At 34.1% G+C, this 22667-nt stretch overlaps 2 protein-coding genes across 5 annotated transcripts; both read left to right on the top strand.

Annotated features, from left to right (window-relative positions):
* Positions 1 to 9204, top strand: LOC107622380 (protein STRUBBELIG-RECEPTOR FAMILY 1). 3 transcript variants are annotated; one of them, XM_088504066.1, is made up of 19 exons: positions 1 to 334; positions 723 to 1172; positions 2144 to 2227; positions 2385 to 2954; positions 3817 to 4050; positions 4351 to 4480; positions 4659 to 4727; positions 4879 to 4944; positions 5090 to 5161; positions 5394 to 5465; positions 5545 to 5610; positions 5736 to 5801; positions 6064 to 6428; positions 6556 to 6941; positions 7062 to 7333; positions 7544 to 7682; positions 7934 to 8070; positions 8162 to 8318; positions 8519 to 9204. In XM_088504066.1, the coding sequence occupies exons 4-19, from the start codon at positions 2915 to 2917 to the stop codon at positions 8579 to 8581; spliced, it is 2334 nt and encodes a 777-aa protein (XP_088360192.1). In that variant the 5' UTR covers positions 1 to 334; positions 723 to 1172; positions 2144 to 2227; positions 2385 to 2914; the 3' UTR covers positions 8582 to 9204. The 3 variants fall into 3 exon arrangements, with proteins under 3 accessions (XP_088360192.1, XP_020969671.2, XP_020969672.1); XM_021114012.2 differs by having other exon boundaries at positions 2 to 334; positions 6553 to 6941; XM_021114013.2 differs by lacking the exons at positions 1 to 334; positions 723 to 1172; positions 2144 to 2227; positions 2385 to 2954 and having other exon boundaries at positions 3489 to 4050.
* A 4604-nt stretch (positions 9205 to 13808) lies between these two features.
* LOC107622379 (katanin p80 WD40 repeat-containing subunit B1 homolog KTN80.1) lies at positions 13809 to 21269 on the top strand. Of its 2 annotated transcripts, none has more exons than XM_016324252.3 (18): positions 13809 to 14212; positions 14689 to 14819; positions 15102 to 15219; positions 15477 to 15703; positions 15810 to 15912; positions 16706 to 16776; positions 16939 to 17013; positions 17098 to 17241; positions 17467 to 17647; positions 17955 to 18449; positions 18597 to 18653; positions 18734 to 19215; positions 19558 to 19683; positions 19905 to 19979; positions 20112 to 20224; positions 20366 to 20482; positions 20575 to 20643; positions 20795 to 21269. In XM_016324252.3, exons 1-18 carry the CDS (start codon positions 14188 to 14190, stop codon positions 20853 to 20855), a joined length of 2670 nt encoding a protein of 889 aa, XP_016179738.2. In that variant the 5' UTR covers positions 13809 to 14187; the 3' UTR covers positions 20856 to 21269. The 2 variants fall into 2 exon arrangements, with proteins under 2 accessions (XP_016179738.2, XP_088360236.1); XM_088504110.1 differs by having other exon boundaries at positions 13885 to 14212; positions 15472 to 15703.
* The last annotated feature ends 1398 nt before the right edge of the window (positions 21270 to 22667 follow it).

Below are 22667 nucleotides of genomic sequence, written 5' to 3' on the forward strand. Positions count from 1 at the left end.
CTTCTGTTCTCTTTTTTTGTCTTCTCCATCTTCAAAACCAAACCGTTATGGCCAGCGCGAGCAACGCGGTTGGGAGCTCGAACAACCACGATCATTTTCCCCTTAAACTTGAAGGAAGTTGCAGAGACATTTTTCAAGCCTGGCTTCATCCTGACACAAGAGTCTGAGTGATTGGAAATGAATTTGGTTGTCCAAGATAAGCAGATCCTGGTGCACACTCACAAGCTTGTCAATGCTAATCTTGAGCTCTTGCTCTGGATCAACTGAGCTCTCTGATTTTTCCAGCAAGTGAAATACACAGCATGCCTCCACTATGATATGATCTGCGTATACAGTAGGTGCATCATATAAGTTTGCCACATAGGTTTCAGTAACCATCTTTTCATTCTGTTGTCATCACAAATTTCCCTAAATAAATCTTTCACGTTTAGATTAGTATCCTTAAGATACATTGCTGCCCATGCTTTCTTATACTGCTCTCCTTGTATTGTTTTTGGATTAAACACACCAAGTGAAAACATCTGTGCCTTGTAATATCTATGAAACTCCGGCTTTTAATAATCATTATACTGCAGTTGACCCATGGTGTACCTTCTTCAGACTAAAATCTATCACTACCACAATGCTTTTATTTATTCAAGCACCAGTTATCTGTTTATATAATTTGAGTATTAGAAGTGAATTTTCATGTTGAACTTAAAAGTTTCCCGTGTATTATGTAGGTGATTGATAAAGTGGTTCCTGCATTAGTTCACCTTGCCGAAATTACAACTCTTGGTGACCACAAAAATCTTGGTGATTTCATTGTTGGTGTTCGTCAGGATTGCATCCAGTCACAGGGTCAGGAAGAAGCTCAATTAGTGATCGCACTAGTGAACAAATTGAGGACCTATTAAATTCAAAGCAAATGTTAAAATGGAAAAAGAATATGTCCAAGGAAGATCTACATATTAAGCAGGCTGTAGCTCTGGTGGTCAAGTTTGAAGGAAATTCTCTGTTCTCATCTGAAAATATTTCTGGAGCTGCATCAAAATACTCAGAAGCATTGTCATTGTGTCCAATGAGATTCAAGAAGGAGAGAGTTGTTCTATATAGTAATCAAGCTCAATGCCATCTTTTGCTGCAGCAACCTTTGGCTGCCATACGTGATACCTTTGTCTTCTACTTTACTGGTAGTTGCTATATCTGATTGTAATGAATATTTCTATATTGGTTGAAATTTTAAAATGAACCCTCCTCTGATTGATAGAGAACCATTTTGTTGCTGGAGTTCTATTTTCTGTTTTCGTTTTGTTTTGTTAAAAGTGATGATGTGAAAAATTTGTGGTCTGTTTGATTTGAGGAAACCAATTCTATTTTTATACACTGTTATCAATTTTGTTTAGCTAGAATTCTTTCATTTGCAAGATCTTTTATAGGATAATTCTAGGATTGTTTCTTTTAAGAATATAATGGTTTGGAGAATTCCTTATCACTTGAACTGGTGGATTGCTTTTCTTTTTCTCTTTTGGTGATGGGCTGTCAAGCTTCCCTTTTCATTTTTTCTTGTTGAATTAATTGTGTTTTTTCTAGCATTTTGATAAAGGGTTCCTGTGAGAATTGAGAAACTTTGCAAAAGATAATAGAAGAGATAAAATACCGTTTGTTGTATAATATGTTTATACCCAAATATGTGCCCCGGAGATAATTTTCTTATGGTATTGTGTTTACAAACATTGCTTATACTCCTACCTTTTCCATAGCTATATAATACCGTAGTAGAATACTAGCATTCTAATTATGCTATACACTATAATAATCATTAATTAAATAAAATTCAATATTCTTGCTATAAGTGTGTTGTAAGATTGTGGACATGGTAGCATTCAGTGAACGTTCAACTGTTCAAGTTCTTAACTCAAACTCGAGTCTCAAATTTAGTTTATTAATTCTATAAAAAATGTAGAAGGTATTGAGATTTTAGACTAAAACATGACTGAAATCAGGATTGTTTAATTCTAATATAATTTAGTGGCTCAAGTTCATAACCACCAAGGTGGTTCTTAATATTGTGGGTTTATTTTTCCTATTTATGATTATATAAGTACATTGTGCCATTTTATATTGCTTGAAAACTGGAACTAACTTGCATTTGCATTTTCAGCTCTTGCCGCTGAAGTTACTGTAGTCCCTTCGTCTCGATTAATGACTCTAATTGGTCAGGCTTTGAAGTGGCAGCAGCATCAAGGTAATCACCCAGTAATATGTTGATGTCACTTTGAAGTGTGCATTTGTATCCAATTCACTATTTGCAATTTCGTTTTTGTTTCAATTCAGTGCAGGACATCAACTATTCTACTTTTCTTCAACTCATTGATGCGGTGTTTTCTTTTGGGATCTTTCAGGGTTATTACCTCCTGGAACACAATTTTATTTGTTCCGTGGAACAGCTGCTATGAAACAAGATGTAGATGACATGTACCCGACAAATCTCTCACACACAATAAAGGCATGGTTAATATATATGGCAATAATGCTTTCAATCAAATGAACCTGATCTCTCACAGAGACAAAATAAAGTTTCAGATCATGCTGAGCGATTAGTCAAGAAAGAGATGCGTGCTACTTGGTTATTTTGAGAGGCAGCTATTAAATATGGGGGTGTCCATCGTGGGTTGTTCGAGCTCCCAGTTGTGTTGCTCGTGCTTGCTCGCGCTTGCTCGCGCTGGCCATAACCGTCTGGCTTTGAAGATGGAGAAGATAAGAGAAGAGAACCGAAGAGAAGAGAAGAGTGTGAGCACTGTGGAGATGATTCTTCAAAATTGGGGAATTGAGGGACTAAATTGAATCAGAAAAATTTTTCTGCCACGTCAGCAAGTCGTTTCTTTGCTAACGTGTCACGAAGGAGGCCAACTCAGTTTTTCAGTAGCGCAAGATGGACGGAATGTGCCGGAAGGACGACTCTGAATCCCAAAGTACAACTTCAGGAATAAATATAAGTAACTTTTAAATTTAGGGACTATTATAAAGTTAGAGTGCAACTTCAAAAATCACTTTAAGACTTAACTCTTATTTTATTTTTATATCAAATTAATATTTAAAAATTATTCGATAATAATTTATTTAAATTTATCAAATTATTTAATAATTTTAAATATCAACTTCGTATAGAAATAACTAGGTGTGAATTTAATACTCTCTCAATTTTGATTTTGATAAGCAATAATATTAACTCTCGTCCTTGTAGGTTTAAGTAGCAACATTGTATTGAACTTTGTTCCTTGTTCCTCGTCACAACTAATAATCTATCTAATAATAATATAAGAGAAAAACCAAACATGATTACATTTGACACCATACAATACAATCATACAACGTGAGAAGAGTTACTACTTATGACATGTTGCAGAGATACCATCATTCTGTGAATCTGTCACAATCTTCTGATGTGGCGGGTGGTGGACCCCAAAATCCACCATTTCAATACACAAATTTTCTTTCTCCAAATACACTGCTCCTTTGCTTTCGAACAAGTGAAAAAAGAGAGAGCAAAACATAGTTCATGACATACTCTCATATACACACACACAAACAGACACAAATTTTCTCTCTCTGTATGTATATGCGAGTGTGCTTTATGCTTTGGTTGGACCATGTTAGGGCTTTCCAACTCTTCTTATCTTCGTTTCTAAGTACCCTTAGACTCCCATTTTCACTTTCCACTCACCATGCCTAGTACCTACCATTAAACAACAAAAAAGCTTCTTTTTTTTGGGGCTGCAGCTCATTTTTGGTTTGTATAGCTCTTCACTGAAAAGGGTTTGTTTCCTTTCTCAGAACTACCTCAGGTTCTCCACAAAGTTTCTACCTTTGTCTTGTTCAGTGGTGTTAGTTCAACTTGGTGTGTGTCTTTGGAGTTCATTGTTGCAGTGGAGGCCTCAGTTTTGGAAACTTTACCCTTTGAAGAAATGGGATGTACAAATTTGGTGTTGCATGTTCGACTCTTTGTTACTCTGATGGTGATTCTTGCTGGAACTTTCTGTGCAGTTGGTGACACTGACGTAGTTGATGGTAGATACTTTCCCTTTCCATAGTTTTATTTCTATTTTTGAAATAAGAAATAGGAGAAATAATCTGTTGTTTCCCTTTGAAAAAAAAAAAAGGAAGACGACAAAACTCATTTAACTTTCAAGTGTTATTTGTTTTGCTTTATTGCACTATATTATCATGAAAGAGTTGATGATAACTTGTTTGCAATTTGAAAGATGATGGTTATAAATTTAATTGGGAAGCTCACCTAATTAAGTAACAAGTATCATGTAAGTGCAGAATTTGTCTAAACTCTAAACTCAATATGTTCTATGGTCACAGTTGCAGCAATCAGTAGTCTATATGTTGCTCTTGGCTCACCACCTCTTCTAGGGTGGAAGCCTGTGGGAGGAGATCCATGTTTTGAAATGTGGCAAGGTGTTGGCTGTGTATTTTCCAACATCACTTCCATGTATGTGAAGTTCTCTTTCTAAACTATTTTTGGTTAATATTGTGTTATTGTTTGCATGCTCTATATAATTGGTTGGAAATGATAATGTTATTATTTTCAATGTTTCATTAGTTGTTTGATTGATAGAGCTTAATTAAGTGCAATAAGACTAAGTAAAACTTGTATTTTGGGTTGACAGAAGACTTGATGGCCTGAATTTGGGTGGAGAGCTTGGTAGTAATTTGAATTTTCCATCCATCTTAGAAATGTAAGTGTTGTTTCAATTTCAATATTGTGTTTACTGATGAGTGACACATTAATCGTGGTTCTGTTTGATTAATCGAGAGAGTTTAGTACCTCTTAAGCACCAATTGTGTAATTGTTTGAACTAGAAATGAAGCTTTCTGTTTCTTGTGCAGTGATCTTAGCAACAACCACATTGGAGGGCCCATTCCATTCACTTTGCCCCCTACTCTTACGAGCTTGTATGTTATCTTTTTCACATCTGAATTTTTTATTTTTTATTTATTTATTTTTTTTTATCATGGACATAGTAATTAGTCATCTTTTTGCCATATGCATATCTAGAAATGTACTTAAAGCAGTTTTTCTTTCGTTCTGATATTTTAGGTCTCTCTCAGGAAACCAGTTAAATGGAAGCATTCCAGATGCTTTATCATTACTAACTCAATTGTCACACTTGTGAGTTCATGAGTTATCTCATCCCGAGATGCCATATTCATTTGTTAATTTTTCCCTCCATACTGTATTTCTTCATTTCGAAGGAGAATTTACTTTCTTGATATCAGTAAGCAATAACCTTTTAACTGGATAAATCTAAAGTGTACTTTGTATTGGAGTTTGATTTCTATGTAAGAAGATTGTGTTGAATCATATTGGTATTCAGTATTGAAAATCATGTGCTATGCTTCAGGGATTTGTCAAATAACAACTTGAGTGGTCAGCTGCCTTCCTCAACAGGGACTTTATCATCCCTTACTACATTGTGAGTAAATTTTATTGCGTATAGTTTGCTTTCTATCGGATGAGGATGCTTTCTTCATTACTTATGTATTTACCTACAGATACTTGCAGAACAATCAACTCTCTGGGACCCTTTATGTTTTGCAGGACCTGCCTCTTCAGGATCTGTAGAATTCTTTCTACCTATATCTTTCTTACAAAACATATAAATAAATATTATCAATACTTTGCAATCAGTGCATAGGAAGTACAAAGTATACTTTTTGGTTGACCTTGTGAATTTATTATGTAGGAATATTGAGAATAACTCCTTCTCCGGGCCAATTCCGCCAAAACTGCTGAGTGTCCCTATTTTCAGGTGAGGAATTCTTTGAACTTCGATAAGTTCAATTTCCATTTGAAGTCCATTTTAAGCCAGATATCCTGTGGGAGGATTTCATATTGTATTTTTATTCCAGTATAAGAAGCAGAAAGAAAAAATTGAAATACTGCACTAGGAAATGCCATTTCGTTATATTTTTCTATACTTAACTCCTTTGTATATGGCCTTAGGCTAAGTGAATTCATAACCTTATTCATAGATATTCATTCATGTTAACATGGTGGCATGTTCCTTGCAGAAAAGATGGAAATCCATTTAATACTAGTGTTATTCCATCACCTGCTGCAGCCCCATCACCTGCAGCTATGGCTCCATCCCCTGGGAAATCACCATGGAGAGTAGCAAATAGTCCTTCTTCCCCAACTGCATCAATGCTTGCAAGTGCTAGGAAGTCATTTATAGCTAAGAATATCATTTGGATTGCTGGTGCTGGTCTTTTGATATTTATTTTGTTAGGCGTTTGTATTTTTATGCTGTGGTGCTTTAAACGAAGGCCAGAGAAGAAAAATGCCAAGAAGCAAAATGTTAGTGTCTTCGAAAGTCCTTTACATAAACCTACTTGCAGTGACACTTCCTTTGAAGCAACCAATCAGGAGGTGAAAGGTAAACATATTTCATCCGTTTCGATTAAAGTAAATCTGTGTTACCTTGGTCTAGTTCTTTCTTTCCTCTTTTTCATTCTGTTTTGAAGTAATCTCTTAATACTGTTTTGCAATGGCAAATGCAGCAGTTGAGAAACCATCACTTGTATCTGAAGTGCTAAATAGAAAAACAAATTTGATTCCAAAGGTTCAGGATGAACAAGGAAAATATGTGAAAACAGCATCTGCAACTTCACAATACAATCATGGTTCTGAGTTAATCAACACTAGTGAGGCTTCCAAACTTTCACACCTCCAGCCACCACCGCGTCCTTACCCAATGACACAAAGTCAGAAGTTGATCCTCAATCCAGCTATACCTGCCAAAGGGTCTGAAATAAATGACAAAACATGTTCCCTTGAAGTTTATTCTATTGCATCACTTCAACAATATACCAATAGCTTTTCCCAAGAAAATTTTATTGGGGAAGGCACCTTAGGGCCTGTTTATAGGGCTGAGTTCCCTGATGGAAAGGTAACAAGATTCTTGTGTTCTTAATTTGCTGATGATGAATTGTTTTCGATTAATATTTTAACTTACAAAAGCATAAACCTGGTGCTTCACATACTTATATCTTTCAAATAATCTTTATAGATATTGGCTGTGAGGAAATTAGATGCCACTGCTTCTATGGAGCAGAACCATGAACAATTTCTCCAATTAGTGTCCAACATCTCAAAAATTCAGCACCCTAATATTGTGAAGTTTACGGGCTACTGTACCGAGTATAGCCAACGGCTGCTTGTGTACGAGTATTGCAGTAATGGAACCCTGCATGATGCACTGCATGGCGATAGTGAATGCCGTATTAGACTAACATGGAATGCTCGAATTCAGGTGGCTCTTGGAGCTGCAAGAGCTTTAGAGTGAGTTCAGCAACCAACCAATCATCATAATCTAATTTTTTCCTTACCATCTATATAAACTCAATTACTTATAATTTTGGTGAGAGGTTGTTCAACATTTTGATGTAAACTTAATATTCATCCACATAAAGCAGTTATATCTTTTAGATGCCAACACTAGGTGAAGGCATTGGTTTTCTTTACTGCCTTAACTTGAATCTCCATGACTAGGTATATGCATGAGAACTTTCGGCCACCTATTGTGCACCGAAATTTTAAGTCTGCCAATGTACTCCTAAATGACAACCTTGAAGTGTGCATCTCTGATTGTGGATTAGGTCCTTTGCTATCTTCTGGCTCTGCTGGTCAGGTATATATTAAGCTTTTATTTCACCACCTATAAATTTTCAACCAATATGTTGTTTGAGCTCATAAGAATATGTCTAGTATCTTAAGGCTTCTTAATTATGTTTTGAACATTGTTAGCATACTATTGAGCATTTTGGAATAAATAAGCCTTAAAGAACATGGTATTCTTATGCAAAATGTATAATGGCAAAAGTAATGTTTACAGATGTAAGCCATAAACATTTCTCACTAGCATTGGTGCATGTATCTCAGTTATCAGGACGACTCCTCACGGCTTATGGTTACAGTGCTCCAGAATTTGAGTTCGGAAGCTATACACATCAAAGTGATGTATTCAGTTTTGGAGTGGTAATGTTGGAACTTCTCACGGGACGAAAATCCCACGACAGGTTAGCTACCTGTAAAATGTTGATAGCAGATGAACAAAATGCTTATCTAAAAAAAAAATTGCATTTGGCTAAGTCACCAAACATATTTTAGGTCACTTCCGCGAGGGGAGCAAATATTGGTGAGATGGGCAGTCCCTCAACTCCATGACATTGATGCATTGTCGAAAATGGTTGACCCCAGCTTAAATGGAGCCTATCCTATGAAGTCCTTGTCGCGTTTTGCAGATATTGTTTCTTCATGCGTCCAGGTAATTTTCTGCAACATGCACTATGTACACACACATGCATGCACACACTTTTGCTTTGGTGTAATTGGAATATATGGTATATGCAACTAAGACTTGAAGTGTCACCAGTTATATTGATGTGATTGCTAAAAGAGCTTTCTTGTGCCTAGAATTTTATTTAATCTTTTCTCATTTTGATTATACTATTCTTGTTCCATCAGCATGAACCTGAATTCAGGCCAGCAATGTCTGAAGTTGTTCAAGATCTTCTAAGGATGATGTAAGATGCATGATGGATTTCATTAGCTAGGATGTGGACTCAAACACAGGTTGCCTCCCAAATTTCTGGGTTACTCCATTCTTTCTTTATTAATTTTGGTGTGGAGATGTTGATTGTATTCTGCATAGCAATGTAGTTATCAGTTAGCAGGAATGTTGTGTTGTAGTTTATGCTCTGTTCCCCTGTTGTATTAGGTGAACTTACATACAGTTGTCTTCACGTGAAGTCGATAGTTGAAAATTATTAGATGATTTGATATATTTGATTAAATTGACATTTAACAGTTTTTAACTATCAACTTCGCATAAAGACAATTGTATGTCTGTATTTACAGTTCAATTGTTATGATTTTTCTTTTTGGGTTCACTATTTTGTATTTTAGGTTTTTATTTTTCTGTCTAAGATGTTTTGGGCTTGGACTCATTGAGTGTGTCATTGTCAAATATCCTTTTCCACAACCTGTTTACACATGCTTTTTGGGTAATTCACTTTATGTCATTGTTTGGTAGGAAAGTAAGGAGTAGGGACCCTAAACATGTGTGGTAACCCTAAGTCAATGTCCATTAGAGATATAAATATGTTAATATGGTGTAAACTGTTTGTTTAATAAGATATAGATTTTGTAAAGACGTTCACACATAATTACACACACAAAATACACGCATTTAGTATTTTATTAGAAAGTTGAGATATTTATTTTTGTTTAATCATTTTCATCACCAACAATAAGAGTAAAATTAGTCTTAAATAACAACTTTATTTATGTTTCTTTATTAATATCTTATAAATTAAATAAACTATATATATTCAAGAATAATATAACTAACAATGGAGCCTAATCTTTAAGCCCATAAGTAAGCCCGTACGTAACTAACAATGTTAGTTAGTATATACCAAACAAAAAAACATTGGTTAAGGTAATCCCTCTGCACATGGTAATGCTTAAACAGTGTTGCATGTTGTCGCAATGTAACTAACCCCTTACTTGATGCAATGAATCATTGTCTTTCTGATTGTTTAAAAGCTGAAAGGGTGCATATTGAGGTAAAAGCTCGTGCCTAATTACCTCGAAAACGACGCTACCAAAATCAAAATTTGAAGTCATACGATAAAAAGACTTAAACGACAAACCGTATCTCGTGCCGTGACGGTGCCATGGGATATGTATTCTGTACGACTATTCTTTTATTTTATTTTCTCTTGTTTCTTTGTGTCGGTCAAAATTATGTTTATTGTACGATAGCAAATGGCAGATAAAGAATAATAAATAATTACTTTCTGTGTTTATTTTTTAGTTGCCAATTTTTCTTTTCTCTAAGTAGCATTTTTGATACACATGATAAACAAAATTCAAACAATAACTTACTACTATGCTACTGTATATTAAAATTAGTTATTAAAATTAATTATTAATATAAAATATATGTTAAAATATAAATATATATTTAAAAATATATTAAACTATAAATATATTAGTGATTAATTTTAGTAATTGATTTTAATATTTAAATAATATTTTAATATTAGCAATAATTAATAAGAAGGATAATGCATTATTTTACTATCACCCATGTGGCAATCCATCATTGATTGATAGATCTGGATTTTTTTAATTTTAGTTTAGACTATTTAAATTGTAATGAGCTATAAAATTTTCAGAAAACTATCATAACAAAAGTTAGCTCAAATTAGGGGTGTGCATGGCCCGTCCGGTTCGAAGATCCGACCCGATCCCAAACACTTTAGGAGCTATTTTAGTGTGATTTTACCGAGTTTAGGATCGGGTAAGGGTCTCAAAAAAAAACTCGGTCATTATTTCGGGTCGGGTCCGGGTCATGGCTCGGGTCACCCGAAATCAGCCCGGTCATCATACACAATTAATATTTTGTGTTATTAGTGATGGATGATGGCTATTCTTATGTGGAATTTAAGTATTGTAAACTTTAATATTTTGTGTTATTAGTTATTATAAGACTATAAGTTAATGTTTTATGTTTAAAATGCGTAAGATTTTAGACTAATGTATAATATTGTTATTTATATTGATTTAAATATTTGGTGTTATTAGACAATATTAGTATTGATTATGGTTATGCTTTAATTTTAGAGAAGAGTTGGTTCTTGTTATATTTTTCTAAGTGAATTTTACCATGTCAAATAATGGTTGGAGTCTTGAAAATTTGGATATTTTCACATGCTAGTTTATAAGAAGCTATCAAGGTAATGTAGTGTTAATGGCCCGGTTTTTACCCGGTATAATCGTGGCCCGAAAGTGTATAGGCTTCATCGGGTCTAGGGCCGAGTTCGGGTCTAATAAATAGGCCCGGTATATATTTCGGGTCGGGTCTGAGTCACATCAAACCCGATTTCACCCGACCCATGCACACCATAGCTCAAATAATAGGAGAATTCAATATCTTATAAGACTTTTTCTTTCCAGATATTAATTCTTGGGATGCTTCCATAAAGACGCGTAAAACATCTTTTTGTAAAGACGCTTACGTGCCGCATTATTATTGGACGTATTAATAAATCGGTTATTTTTTAATTTCTTAACAAATTAGAATAAAACCGGTTTTTTTTATAACAATAACAATAAACCCAATTTTTTTAGGGATCTAATTGTATTTTTAAGTTTTTAGGGATTCAAATGTCTGCAAAACAAAAAGTCAGAGATATATTTGTCTTTTTATCAAAAAATTTAAAGATATTCGATTTAGATTGTGTAATTCAATTGGATCAAATCGGGTCTAATAATTATAATGCAGACAATTGAGTTTATTCTTATTGCTATAATAAACCGATTTTGTTATGGTTTATTAAAAAATAAATTATTAACCAGTTTAATAAAAATATCCAATAATAACGTAGCATATATAAACATCTTTAAAAAAAGATATTTTAGTGTCTTTATTAAACTGATCTCCTTAATTTTTTTATGAGATACTCCTTTTTAAATATTGATCTCATGAGACTTATAACATAAGCTTATTGGAAATAAAAATTGATTTTTCCTTTCTCTAAGAAAAAAGAAATTATTACTAAGAAGCTTGAAGCAGGATTATTTGTATGAGCAATAATATGTTTCGTTAATTGCAGCAGAATAATAGTGGAATGTCATGTGACTATATATATATATATATATGTGTGTGTGTGCGCGCATACTATTGGTGATATTTTTCTAATTTCTGAATGAATAATGGGGTATTATTGCCGGAAACATTCTCTTGCTGTCTTCAACTCAAAAAAGAAAAAGAAAAACATGCAGTCACCGATTGAGTGAAATGAACCCCACTACTGCCATCAAAGAGTTCATTGCAAACTTTTTTTTTTCCCTCTCTTACATAATCAATTTTTTTTCTGTCATTTCCTTGTTTATTACCTAGTTGTGATGAGTAGTTGAATAACAACATTGGTGGCGGATACACTATTGAGAATTGAAAGATGTATCTAACCTAATAAACTTGTGAACAGTTAGTTGATTGGCACCGTCCATTATTATTAGTAGTATTTGTATTTTACTTTGTTTTTTCCACAATATCTCATCAAAAGGGTAAAATAATAATAATAAGTGCTAATGGGCAGGAGTTATTTTGAAGCAAAAAAATTATAATTATTAATTTTTATTGTTATTGGTTGTCCCTATATTATAACTAACTAGTTTAATTATTAAATGTTGATATATCCATATTACTGAACGAAAACGAAGTGAAATATCCTCTATATACTAAGTCTTTATCTAAATAATGAAAAATTAAAGATGAAGAAAGGACGATTATGTCATAAGGAATCTCCCATGGTTAGATACAAGTCATTTTCGCGGTTTTATTTACTCCTTCAAATATCGCTTCTTCCTTAATTGTTAGTTGATTTACTCCTTATATTTGGTAGATATGGATTTACAAGTATCCGTAAATATATTTAATTCATTTATTTAAGAATAATTTTTTTTTTTACCAAAGATAGGAAACTCGAACCCATAACCTCTTAATTGAGTATGGGGAGACTATGCCGTTTGAGCTATAATTCATTGGCTAAAATTTGGAAAGATAGGAGACTCAAACCCGCAACCTCTTAATTGAGTATGGAGAGTTTATGCCATTTGAGCTATTACTCATTGGCCTTATTTAAGAATAATTTACTATAATAAATAATATGAAAACTAATTTTATCAAATAAAATAAAAAATGAATACCAAAATATATATTTTTTTGGTGTCATGATTTATGCTCATTTTTTCGTTGTACGTAATCTGCAACATTCTAAAAGTATAGGTAAACAATGAAAATATTAAACAATATAAACAATAGATATATGGGATGTTCATTTTACTAGTGTACGGATAGTTATTTTAATATTAAAATTTAGAGAATTAAATTAGAGGTGTAGTGTGTTTTGATTTGATTGGTGGTTGTTCATATTGTTCGATAAAATCATTGTCCCCTAGCATTCCCCTAGCAAATTATATACATTCGTAAATCGTAGGACTCTTTTCAGTTTACATAAATTATAAAAAAAAAAAAAAATTAATATCTATTTTTTATTTTGTGCATTCTAGTAAAATTGGTTTTTATATTATTTATTAAAGTAAATTCTCCTTTATTTAAGGTTGATAGTATATACATGTAATTTTCATGCAGGAAATATTGATTCGAACGTGTGCTATGTAAATTCTATCATAAATGCATGTTAGTTGAGATTAAAGGTTTCTTTTAACTTCTCGCTTCTCATAACAAATATATATATCCTTTCAGTCTCTAATTAATAACAAAAATAATATTTATGTATAAATATAAATATAATTTAATTTATTTTTAATATATATTTATATTTTAACATATATTTTATATTAATAACTGATTTTAATGTATATGTCATATAAAATTAATAATATATATTAAATATATGAATTAGAACAATTTTAGATAAACTACCAACCTCTAAGAGATTTTATAGACCACCAGAACCATAATGGATGAAGCAATTCCTACCTCACAGCAAATTGAATTTAAATACTAGTATTGATTTTTTTTTTTTATATAAAAAAGTAGAATCCTTACCTCAAATAATTTGAATATTAATTTTCAACCAAAAAAATTAGGCCAATAGAAATGACACGTAAGCAAAGTAAGAGACAAGGTCATAGTCTTAATAGGTAACTTAGCAGAGGAATCTGCATTGGAGTGCTTCCCTAATTAATAAATAAGCTGTCAAATTCAAAAAAGAAAAATAAATTAGTTATTAATAGAAATTAGAAATTAGACAGGAAACTAACAAAATAAAAAGGAAAAAATCAAATCATTTTCCATCTTCACTGTGCTTGAACATGAAATTTCTTCCCTTTTTCTTTATTTGTTGTTGAGTTCTTCTTCTTCTTCTTACCCATTTCTCATCTGACATATCTAATCTAAACTCCTATCTTTCCGCTTCCGATTTCCATCTTCCAACCACCAAAGGAAGCTGCTTTCTTCTCTTCTTGAAAATCGTGGGTTGAGGAGTTGTAGCTGCTGAAGCTTTGAAGTAGACCCAAGTCCCTAATTGCTTCTTTGCCTCCAAAAGGAGTTTCATTTCATCTCACTAAGCGGGTTTCTTAGGTGCCCGCCAAAAAAAATGGCAAAGCGTGGATACAAAATACGTATCCTTTTTTTTAATTATAATTTTGAATTTTAATCGGAATTCGGAAATGAATAAAGTTAGCTACTTGAGGTTAAGTTTCTATTGAAAACCTGGGTCAGGTGTTTCGTTTCCTTACATCTTGAAAAGTAGTTTGTTTTTCTGCCTTTTTAATTTGTTTCTTTTTTTGGAGTTTCTGCTTTGTTTGTTTTCTGCTAGAAGTTCTTACTTCTGGTCAAAAGCTTAATTTTTTTAAATATTTATTTTAATAATTATTTCCATCCGTTTGATTGCCAAGGTAAGTTGGTAGAGTTCTCATGTTTGTCTTTGAATTCTGTTTTTCTCATGCTTTGCTATTTGAAACAATCAGCATTTTTCTTTATAATTGTTTAAAATCAGGGGGAAAAATGTCAAAGTTGCACTTTTATTGTTTTTTTAACTGTTGACTCTGCTTATTATGTATTTGATAATGTGGTTTTCCTGAGCCAATAACCGTAGAGGAATTTGTGGCTCATGCGGGCAGTGTAAATTGTTTAAATATTGGAAAGAAGAATTGCCGTCTTTTCATTACTGGAGGAGATGATCACAAGGTCAATTTGTGGACTGTTGGTAAACCAACTTCTTTAATGGTCAGTGTGATTTGCTGCCTTTGTTTCTCTTGCATTTTGATTCCTATATGGTTACATTATCATGAAGTGTTTTATTGCTGATATGCACTACTTGCTTAGGTTGTTCATATTAAACATTTAGTGTTGTTATGTATTCTAGAACGTTGTATCATCTATACATTCTTTTCACCCTCATTGGATTCCTGATCATGACTTGCGTGTGCCTTTCTTTCGATGGAAGCAGTGTCATGTAGCACATATAAATGTGACCTAACAATGCTGTGTTACTGTAAATATATGCAGAGCCTGTCTGGCCATACTAGTCCAGTTGAATCTGTGTCTTTTGACTCAGCAGAAGTGTTAGTTCTTGGTGGAGCATCATCAGGTGTAATAAAGCTTTGGGATTTGGAAGAATCAAAGAGTAAGTTCAGTAGTTTATGACATAGGCTGCATAACATTATAGAACATGGACTATAGGTCAGGACAATGGAAACTTTCTTATCAAAAGTTAATAACTTGTAAGCTTAAATGCAAGACCCTATAATGAAATCTACATGAATAAATATGAGAAATAGCATCTCAATCTTATGTTATTGGGGACAATATAGGATGAGGATCTCCAACTTTTAATATTTTTCCAATATGCCTCTGATATGTGTTATTGTTCTTTAAGTATAGTGGTTCGCAGTGTTGCTGGACACAGATCCAATTGCACTGCTGTTGAGTTTCATCCGTTTGGTGAGTTTTTTGCATCTGGTTCCATGGACACTAATCTGAGGATTTGGGACATCAGAAAAAAGGGGTGTATTCATTCATACAAGGGTCATACCCAGGGCATTAGTACTATCAAATTCACTCCAGATGGCCGGTGGGTAGTTTCTGGTGGACTTGACAGTGTTGTGAAGGTAATAATAGATATGAACTTTTGATGTACTATAGCTTTCAATAGCTTTAACTTAAGCAGATTTTGTATCAAATAAACCATTAATATATGTCACTAACAATGTACAGGTGTGGGATCTAACAGCTGGAAAACTCTTGAATGACTTCAAGTTGCATGAAGGACCAATTAGGTCCATAGATTTCCATCCTCTTGAGTTCCTTCTAGCTACGGGTAATTTAGCGACTCTAATTGACTTTTGGACAAGTGAGAGTGGTTGATGCTGTTATATGTGCAATATTAATGAATATAAAATGATCCAATACCCCAACTCGGGGCATTTAAAATATAAAATCATATTAAGAGTTTAATAATTATGTTATCAAGATCAAATCATGGCTAGGCTGCAATTTTCAGTTTATTTATGATTGTTTGACCATGGTTCTGCCTTCTTCTAAGCCTTTTTTGGGCCAGTTTTAGTATTATTCTTAGCATTTTTAATTCCCTTTTTGATAACTTCCATTTTATTTTAGCTTCCAAATTAGGTGTAGCGATCATCATTGTATAAATATATCATGTTTAGATCTATACAGCAAGTAGCAACTTTTGGAATAAAAATTTACCAATGTTACTTGAAATGTTAGTGTTTGGGGTATTAACATGAGGACTTACTCAGTTGCTAATCCTTGGTTCATGTTAATCTCTCTCCATCACTGTCTTACACTAATCCTATAGTCCTATTTGTTGTAATTTAATTGGGCCTAAAAGTATAATTGGCTTTCTTCTAGGATTTTGTAATGTATAGGTTCTGTGTTGCCATGCAATCTTTGAGCACCAAGGAAAGTAGATTTTTCCCCTCTTGGAGTCCTCCAAAGTAATGTGTTGTGGGACTGTATAATGTATGTTAATATTTCCCAAAATGTCAATCAATCTGTTTTGTTTTGTGCCTTTTGTTTTTAAGAGTTCTGCAAACTTCTTTTGTATACTAGTGCAAGTTACGGAAAAAAGTAGCTATTGAAATTTGCAGGTTCAGCTGATAGAACAGTGAAATTCTGGGATTTAGAAACCTTTGAACTGATTGGTTCTGCCAGGCGCGAGGTACTTAAATGTACTTAATCTTTAGTTTCTATTCAAAAGGAAACAATTATGTCCATTTATGTCATAATTTGTGCCTCTCTCTGTCACTCTGTCATAAATATAAATGTCATTGCTTTAAAGTTATGTTGCTTCTCTGAAACATATTATATTACTTTAAATTAGGCTACAGGGGTGCGCTCAATAGCATTTCATCCTGATGGAAGAACCCTATTTACTGGACATGAGGATGGTTTGAAGGTAAGAGATTGTGAAAGATAATATAATGAAGAACTTGGATAAGGATAAAAGAGTCATGTATAATGCCGATATGATATGTTGCAGGTGTATTCATGGGAGCCTGTTATCTGTCATGATTCTGTTGATATGGGATGGACAACACTTGGTGACCTCTGTATTAATGATGGGAAACTTTTGGGATGCGCATACTACCGAAACTCTGTTGGAGTCTGGGTAGCAGATATATCGGTAGGATTGTCTTTTACTTTAGATGATGATCTCTCTGCTATAATCTTGTATCTATCTCACTTGTTTTGCTGTGTAGTTCCCCATTTGTGAACCGCTTGTAATGAAACTGATTCTGTCTGATTTTTTATTTTTTATTTTATTTCCCCCCTACATTGCATTGCATTGCATGCACTATGCTTTATCTCTCTTTAACTATATTATTATGTGTTAATTTCAACGTGTCAGCTTATTGAACCATACGGTGAGGGTTCCGGCTTGGATGCCAAGACAAGTGAAGGCATGGAGCACAAACTTAATCTTAAGGAAAGTAAACAAGAGCAAGTAGAGGTTGATGTGGGGCCAACTACCAGATTCCGCAGTGTGTCCCCTGATGAGTCAAAAGAGATAAAGAATATATATATCGACTGTAAGCCGCTGACCTTTTGTCTTCTCTTATTTGGTCTTCGAGTATTGAAACACTGTTAATCATTCACAGTGTGTTTCTGAAACTGCCAAATTTTATACATTTCAAGATTTTTCAGAAGTGTCAAGTGATAACTCTTGTTGAGTTGCTTAACTTGATAGCCCAACTTGACCTATTGGATCCTTTTATAACTGTAAGCTATGTAGTGGTTTGTGTCTGTGAAGGATGTCTGTAGTGACTCAAGGCTAGAAACTTAACTTCTACATGCATTTATGTGCATCTAATGAATGCTATTTTCTTACATATGAAGCTTCTGGAGGGAAACCGATTACATTACAGAGATCTGGATCTGTTAATTCCCAAAGAATAGACATTCCAGAGGAGCCCAAGGAAATTTGTAACTTTGGAACACAGAAGCCAAGTCCTGCAGCAGGAGTTAATGCAAAACCAAATGAACAAGTGCTCAGAAAATCTTTTGTTGTGCCAAATGTTGTACCTCGCGATGTTCCCAATGTTAAGGACTCAGCAAAATCTGGGGAAGAGACCATCACCTTTACAAAGACAAAGCCTGGGATGTTACTTAAACCAGCTCATACACGGAGAGCATCCACAGGCAGATTTGATATTGATAAGTTTTCCGATACTACAAGTAAATTAGACAGCCCAAAAGATACCAAGTTCCAGAGGAATTTAGGATCTCAGAATGAAATCAAAGAATCTTGCCAAGATAAACATCCTATAAAGAATGTTACAGAAAAGTTTGACAAGACTATATCTCCACAAATATTTTCTGATCAGCCAAAACGTAAGTTTTTGTCTCTACTTTAAAGTGCTGACATAATATGTAGATCACTCAGCAAAGATATTAAGTGTACTTAGACTTATAATTCAAGATGTTAGTCTTGAGTCTTGTGACTCCTCTAATCTCTACTGATCTTATCTTATATTTCAGGTGATGAATCTACTCCTCGTAATGAAGAGAGTAGTCCGGTTAAATATATCAATGGAGGTTTGTAATCCCTTGTAAGTTTAGCTTTCTTTAGTATAAAAGCCACTGAAAATTGAATGTTTTTAGATGTATTCTGGCAGTTGCTGTTGTACATGGGAGGACCCGTTCTCTGGTTGAGAGGTTTGAAAGAAGGGAAAGAATTCAAACCAATGAAAACCAAACCGACATGCCCCTTCCCACTATAAATGAAGGGAGGGAAAAAAGTCACAATGAAGATCATGTTAATGCATCCCCCGCTGTAGTATTTGAGAAGAGGGAAAGAAGTCAAATCATTGAAGACCAAATTAATGTGTCCTTTCCAAAGAGTCAAAAGGAAGATCAAGTTAATGCATCACCCACCATAGTATTTGAGAAGAGGGAAAGAGTCAATGAAGTTCAAACAAACAGGTCCCTTCCCACAAGATATCAGAGGAGGGAAAAAGATCACAATGAAGATCCAATTCATGCATCTCCAGCTGTAGTATTTGACAGGAGGCAAAGGATTCCACTCAATGAAGATGGGAACAATATGAGCTGTATTTCGATCACAACCTCTGAAACCGATAAGTCTCCCAACAAACTGGTAAACTTCCAGCTCATGGGAATTGGATCATTAGCAAGTATTATTGCCCTCTTGCTGAACACCTATTTCATGGAAATTTGGATCATTATCAAGTGTTATTGCCAATATTTCTGTTTTAGTTTCCTCTGTCCCAATGTCTCTTCTCTTCTATAATGTATAAATGAGGAACCATATGTCAAGAAAGCATGTGAAAGTTCAAACTTAGGCATGAAGCCCTTACTCTATTTTGGTTAGGTGTAGTTCCACCAAATCATTTTTATCCTCATGTATGATATTTATTAAGAAGTTGAACCACCTATATGTAGTTAAACTGAATCCTGTTTACCCTTGTATGTTTGTCAGAAAGTTGAGCCTCAGTTATGCAGAGGGGATTCAAAATCTACAAATGAAGGGGAAATCATTGAAGGTCTGATGGAAAATCATGATGTAACTTTGAGTAATCTTCGTTCACGCTTGACAAAATTACAGGTAACTTTAACTAGTTGTTGCTTTTAATTTTATTTGTTTGCTTACTAGGTCTCTACTAGTTACTATGTCATTCGTTGATTCTGTATTATTCATTGCCATGGAACTTATACATTTGTTTTTTCTGGTATGCTTCACAGCATCAAAGAAAAAAACATGAGAAAAACTGGAAACTTTGTAATAAATGTTACTGACGAATTAGTGGTCATAATGTGTATTTGCAGGTGGTGCGGCATTTTTGGGAGCGCAATGATGTTAAAGGGGCCATTAATGCTTTGAGGAAGTTGCCAGATCAATCTGTGAGTACTTTTTGAAGTGCCTCTCGCACTTTTGTTGACCTGCTGCTTGTTTTGTGTCTAATTCTTCTAACCAGAGATTCATGTTTTTCTTTTTGAATATATAGTTCTGAAAATAACTTCAATCTGATGCAGGTTCAAGCAGATGTTATCAGTGTCCTTGTGGAGAAGATGGATGTACTCACCATAGATTTATTTGCTTGCTTGCTTCCTGTGCTCTCAGGCTTGCTGGATGGTAAAACAGAAAGGTAAATTTACATTATATTTGCCTGCGCTTTAACACGCCAGCCATGATCTGAATAATCAAGACTAGAGATTGAAATCTTATCTATAGACTGATGGATGCTTTTGTAAATTCATATATTATTTTTCTGGTGTTAAATGTGCAGGCATGTAAAGTTGTCGCTGGATATGCTATTGAAGCTTGTAGCGGTTTTTGGTCCAACAATTCATGCAACTGTTTCAGCACCTCCCTCTGTTGGGGTTGATTTACATCGAGAGCAAAGGTACTGTCGATTTTCACTTGATATTTCTTTAATTATCTTGTGTAGTTTGTGTGGCAAGTAACTGAGTATTACTCTTAAAATGTTGAGAACAGGCTAGAATGCTGCAACCAGTGCTTCAAGGAACTGCAGAAGATACAAATGATTATTCCAATATTGATACGGTAATGAAGTCTTTATGTCACATATATATGTGTACTTTGTATAGAAATAAGTGCCTTGGCAGTGTTTGTTAGAAATTTGCATGATTTCCTTTTCCTGCAAGATAGTGAAAACCATAATGAGAGGTTCCTTTGGCCTTGTATCTTGCTGCAGGAGGGGTGGCGCATTGGCCAAGTCTGCCTTAGAACTGAACCTAGTTCTTCAACAATCCTGACTGAAGATGTTGAATGAGGTTCAACCAATTGAAGAAGGAGTAACTTTGGCTCAACAAAACTCTTAAGCAGGAGTGTGTCGCGTCGAGATATTGAGATGGTATCCTACAATTTTGTGTCGGTGACTCGCCCATTTGCTGTCATCGCCGGCTTTTTGTTAATTTCCGAGCTTCAGTTTAAAGAATTGAGAGACTTGAGGAAGAAGGCACTTGTGGATATTGGTCTGCAACAGTTCAATCAACTGGTATAGGCTATTGCTTGTATGTACATTTTGTTTTCTCAATTTGTTCATTTGTGGTAGTGATGCTACTAAGTACTAACCCCTGTATAAAGTATAAACAAACTTATAGTAATGTGCATATTCCTATGTCATATTCAATGTTGAATGAAATGAATCTTCAATTGTTTTTATTCAATACATGAGTGGCCTGTAATCTTCAATGAAATTGAGCCAAGTACTTTTGCTCTTCCCCTTGTGAATTGGGCTTAGGCCTTTCTGGTGTTCATCACCAAGGTCCAAAATAATAGAAAAAATGTTATTTTTTATAATTATAAACAATTTCGATATATTCTCTAACTTTCATGATTAGGAAAGAAATCTAACATTAAGAAAAGAATTGAAATTAAAATATAAATTTTAAAGGGACTAAATTAAAATGACTGGTATTAGTTTATTAGTTTGGTTTTATTTTAAGAAGGTTAAAGACAAGCACCAAATCATAAGACCCCAAAAAAAATTTATATCGATCAACTGAACCATCAGGTTAGTTTTGGTATTGGTCTCTATAAAGCATTGGCCTATACATCAGTTAGATGTCAATAATATTTTCTTACATAAAAATCTTTCTAAAGATGTTTACATGACTTTGCCATCCGGGTTCACATCTCCTCGCTCAAATCAATGCTGTAAGTTACTAAAGTCATTGTATAGTTTATGACAATCTAGTCGTATGTGGTATGACAAACTTTCTCATCTTTTACTATCTCATAGATATCAGCAGACTTTATCTGATTATAGTCTATTTGTTAAATTTACTGGTGCTCAAATTTCTATACTTCTAGTCTATGTTGATGACATCGTTCTCATTGGAAATTCTATTTCTGAACTTGCTTCCATTAAGTCTATTTTGCACCAACAGTTCCGAATTAAAGATTTGGTCCCTTTAAAATATTTTTTGGGTATTGAAGTAGCTCAATCAGCAAAGGAAATTTGCTTATCTCAAAGAAAATATTGTCTTGATCTTTGGAGGATTCTGGTTTATTAGGTGTTAAACCTGTCTCTGTTCCAATAGATAGTTCCACAAGATTATATCAAGACAAAAGTCCCTTGCTATCTGATCGCCGTTTAGTTGGGCGTCTTATCTACCTTACCACTACTCGACCAGACATCATGTATGCCACTCAACAATTAAGTCAATTTATGGCAACTCCTACTGAATCTCATCTTCAAGATGCTAAGCATGTATTGCGATATCTGAAAACTAGCCCCGACAAAGGACTTTTTTTCAAGAGAATAAGAAATTTAGCTTCTCGACTTCAGTGACTCTAATTGGGGCGGATGTCCTGATACTTGACGATCTTTAACAGGCTATTGTTTCTTTTTAGGCAACTCTTTAGTCTCTTGGAAGACCAAGAAACAAACCACCGTTGTCCACTCATCCACTAAAGCAGAATATCGTGCACTTGCCAACACAACTTGTGAACTTCAATGGATACTAAATCTGTTACCATTTTTACGCATCTCTCCTATCCGCCCACCAGTTTTATATTGTGATAATCAAAGTGCACTTCATATTGCTGCTAATCCAGTTTTT

The sequence above is a fragment of the Arachis ipaensis genome, chromosome B10, assembly GCF_059453495.1.
Source record: "Arachis ipaensis isolate K30076 ecotype BB chromosome B10, ASM5945349v1, whole genome shotgun sequence".
Classification (NCBI taxonomy): Eukaryota; Viridiplantae; Streptophyta; class Magnoliopsida; order Fabales; family Fabaceae; genus Arachis; species Arachis ipaensis.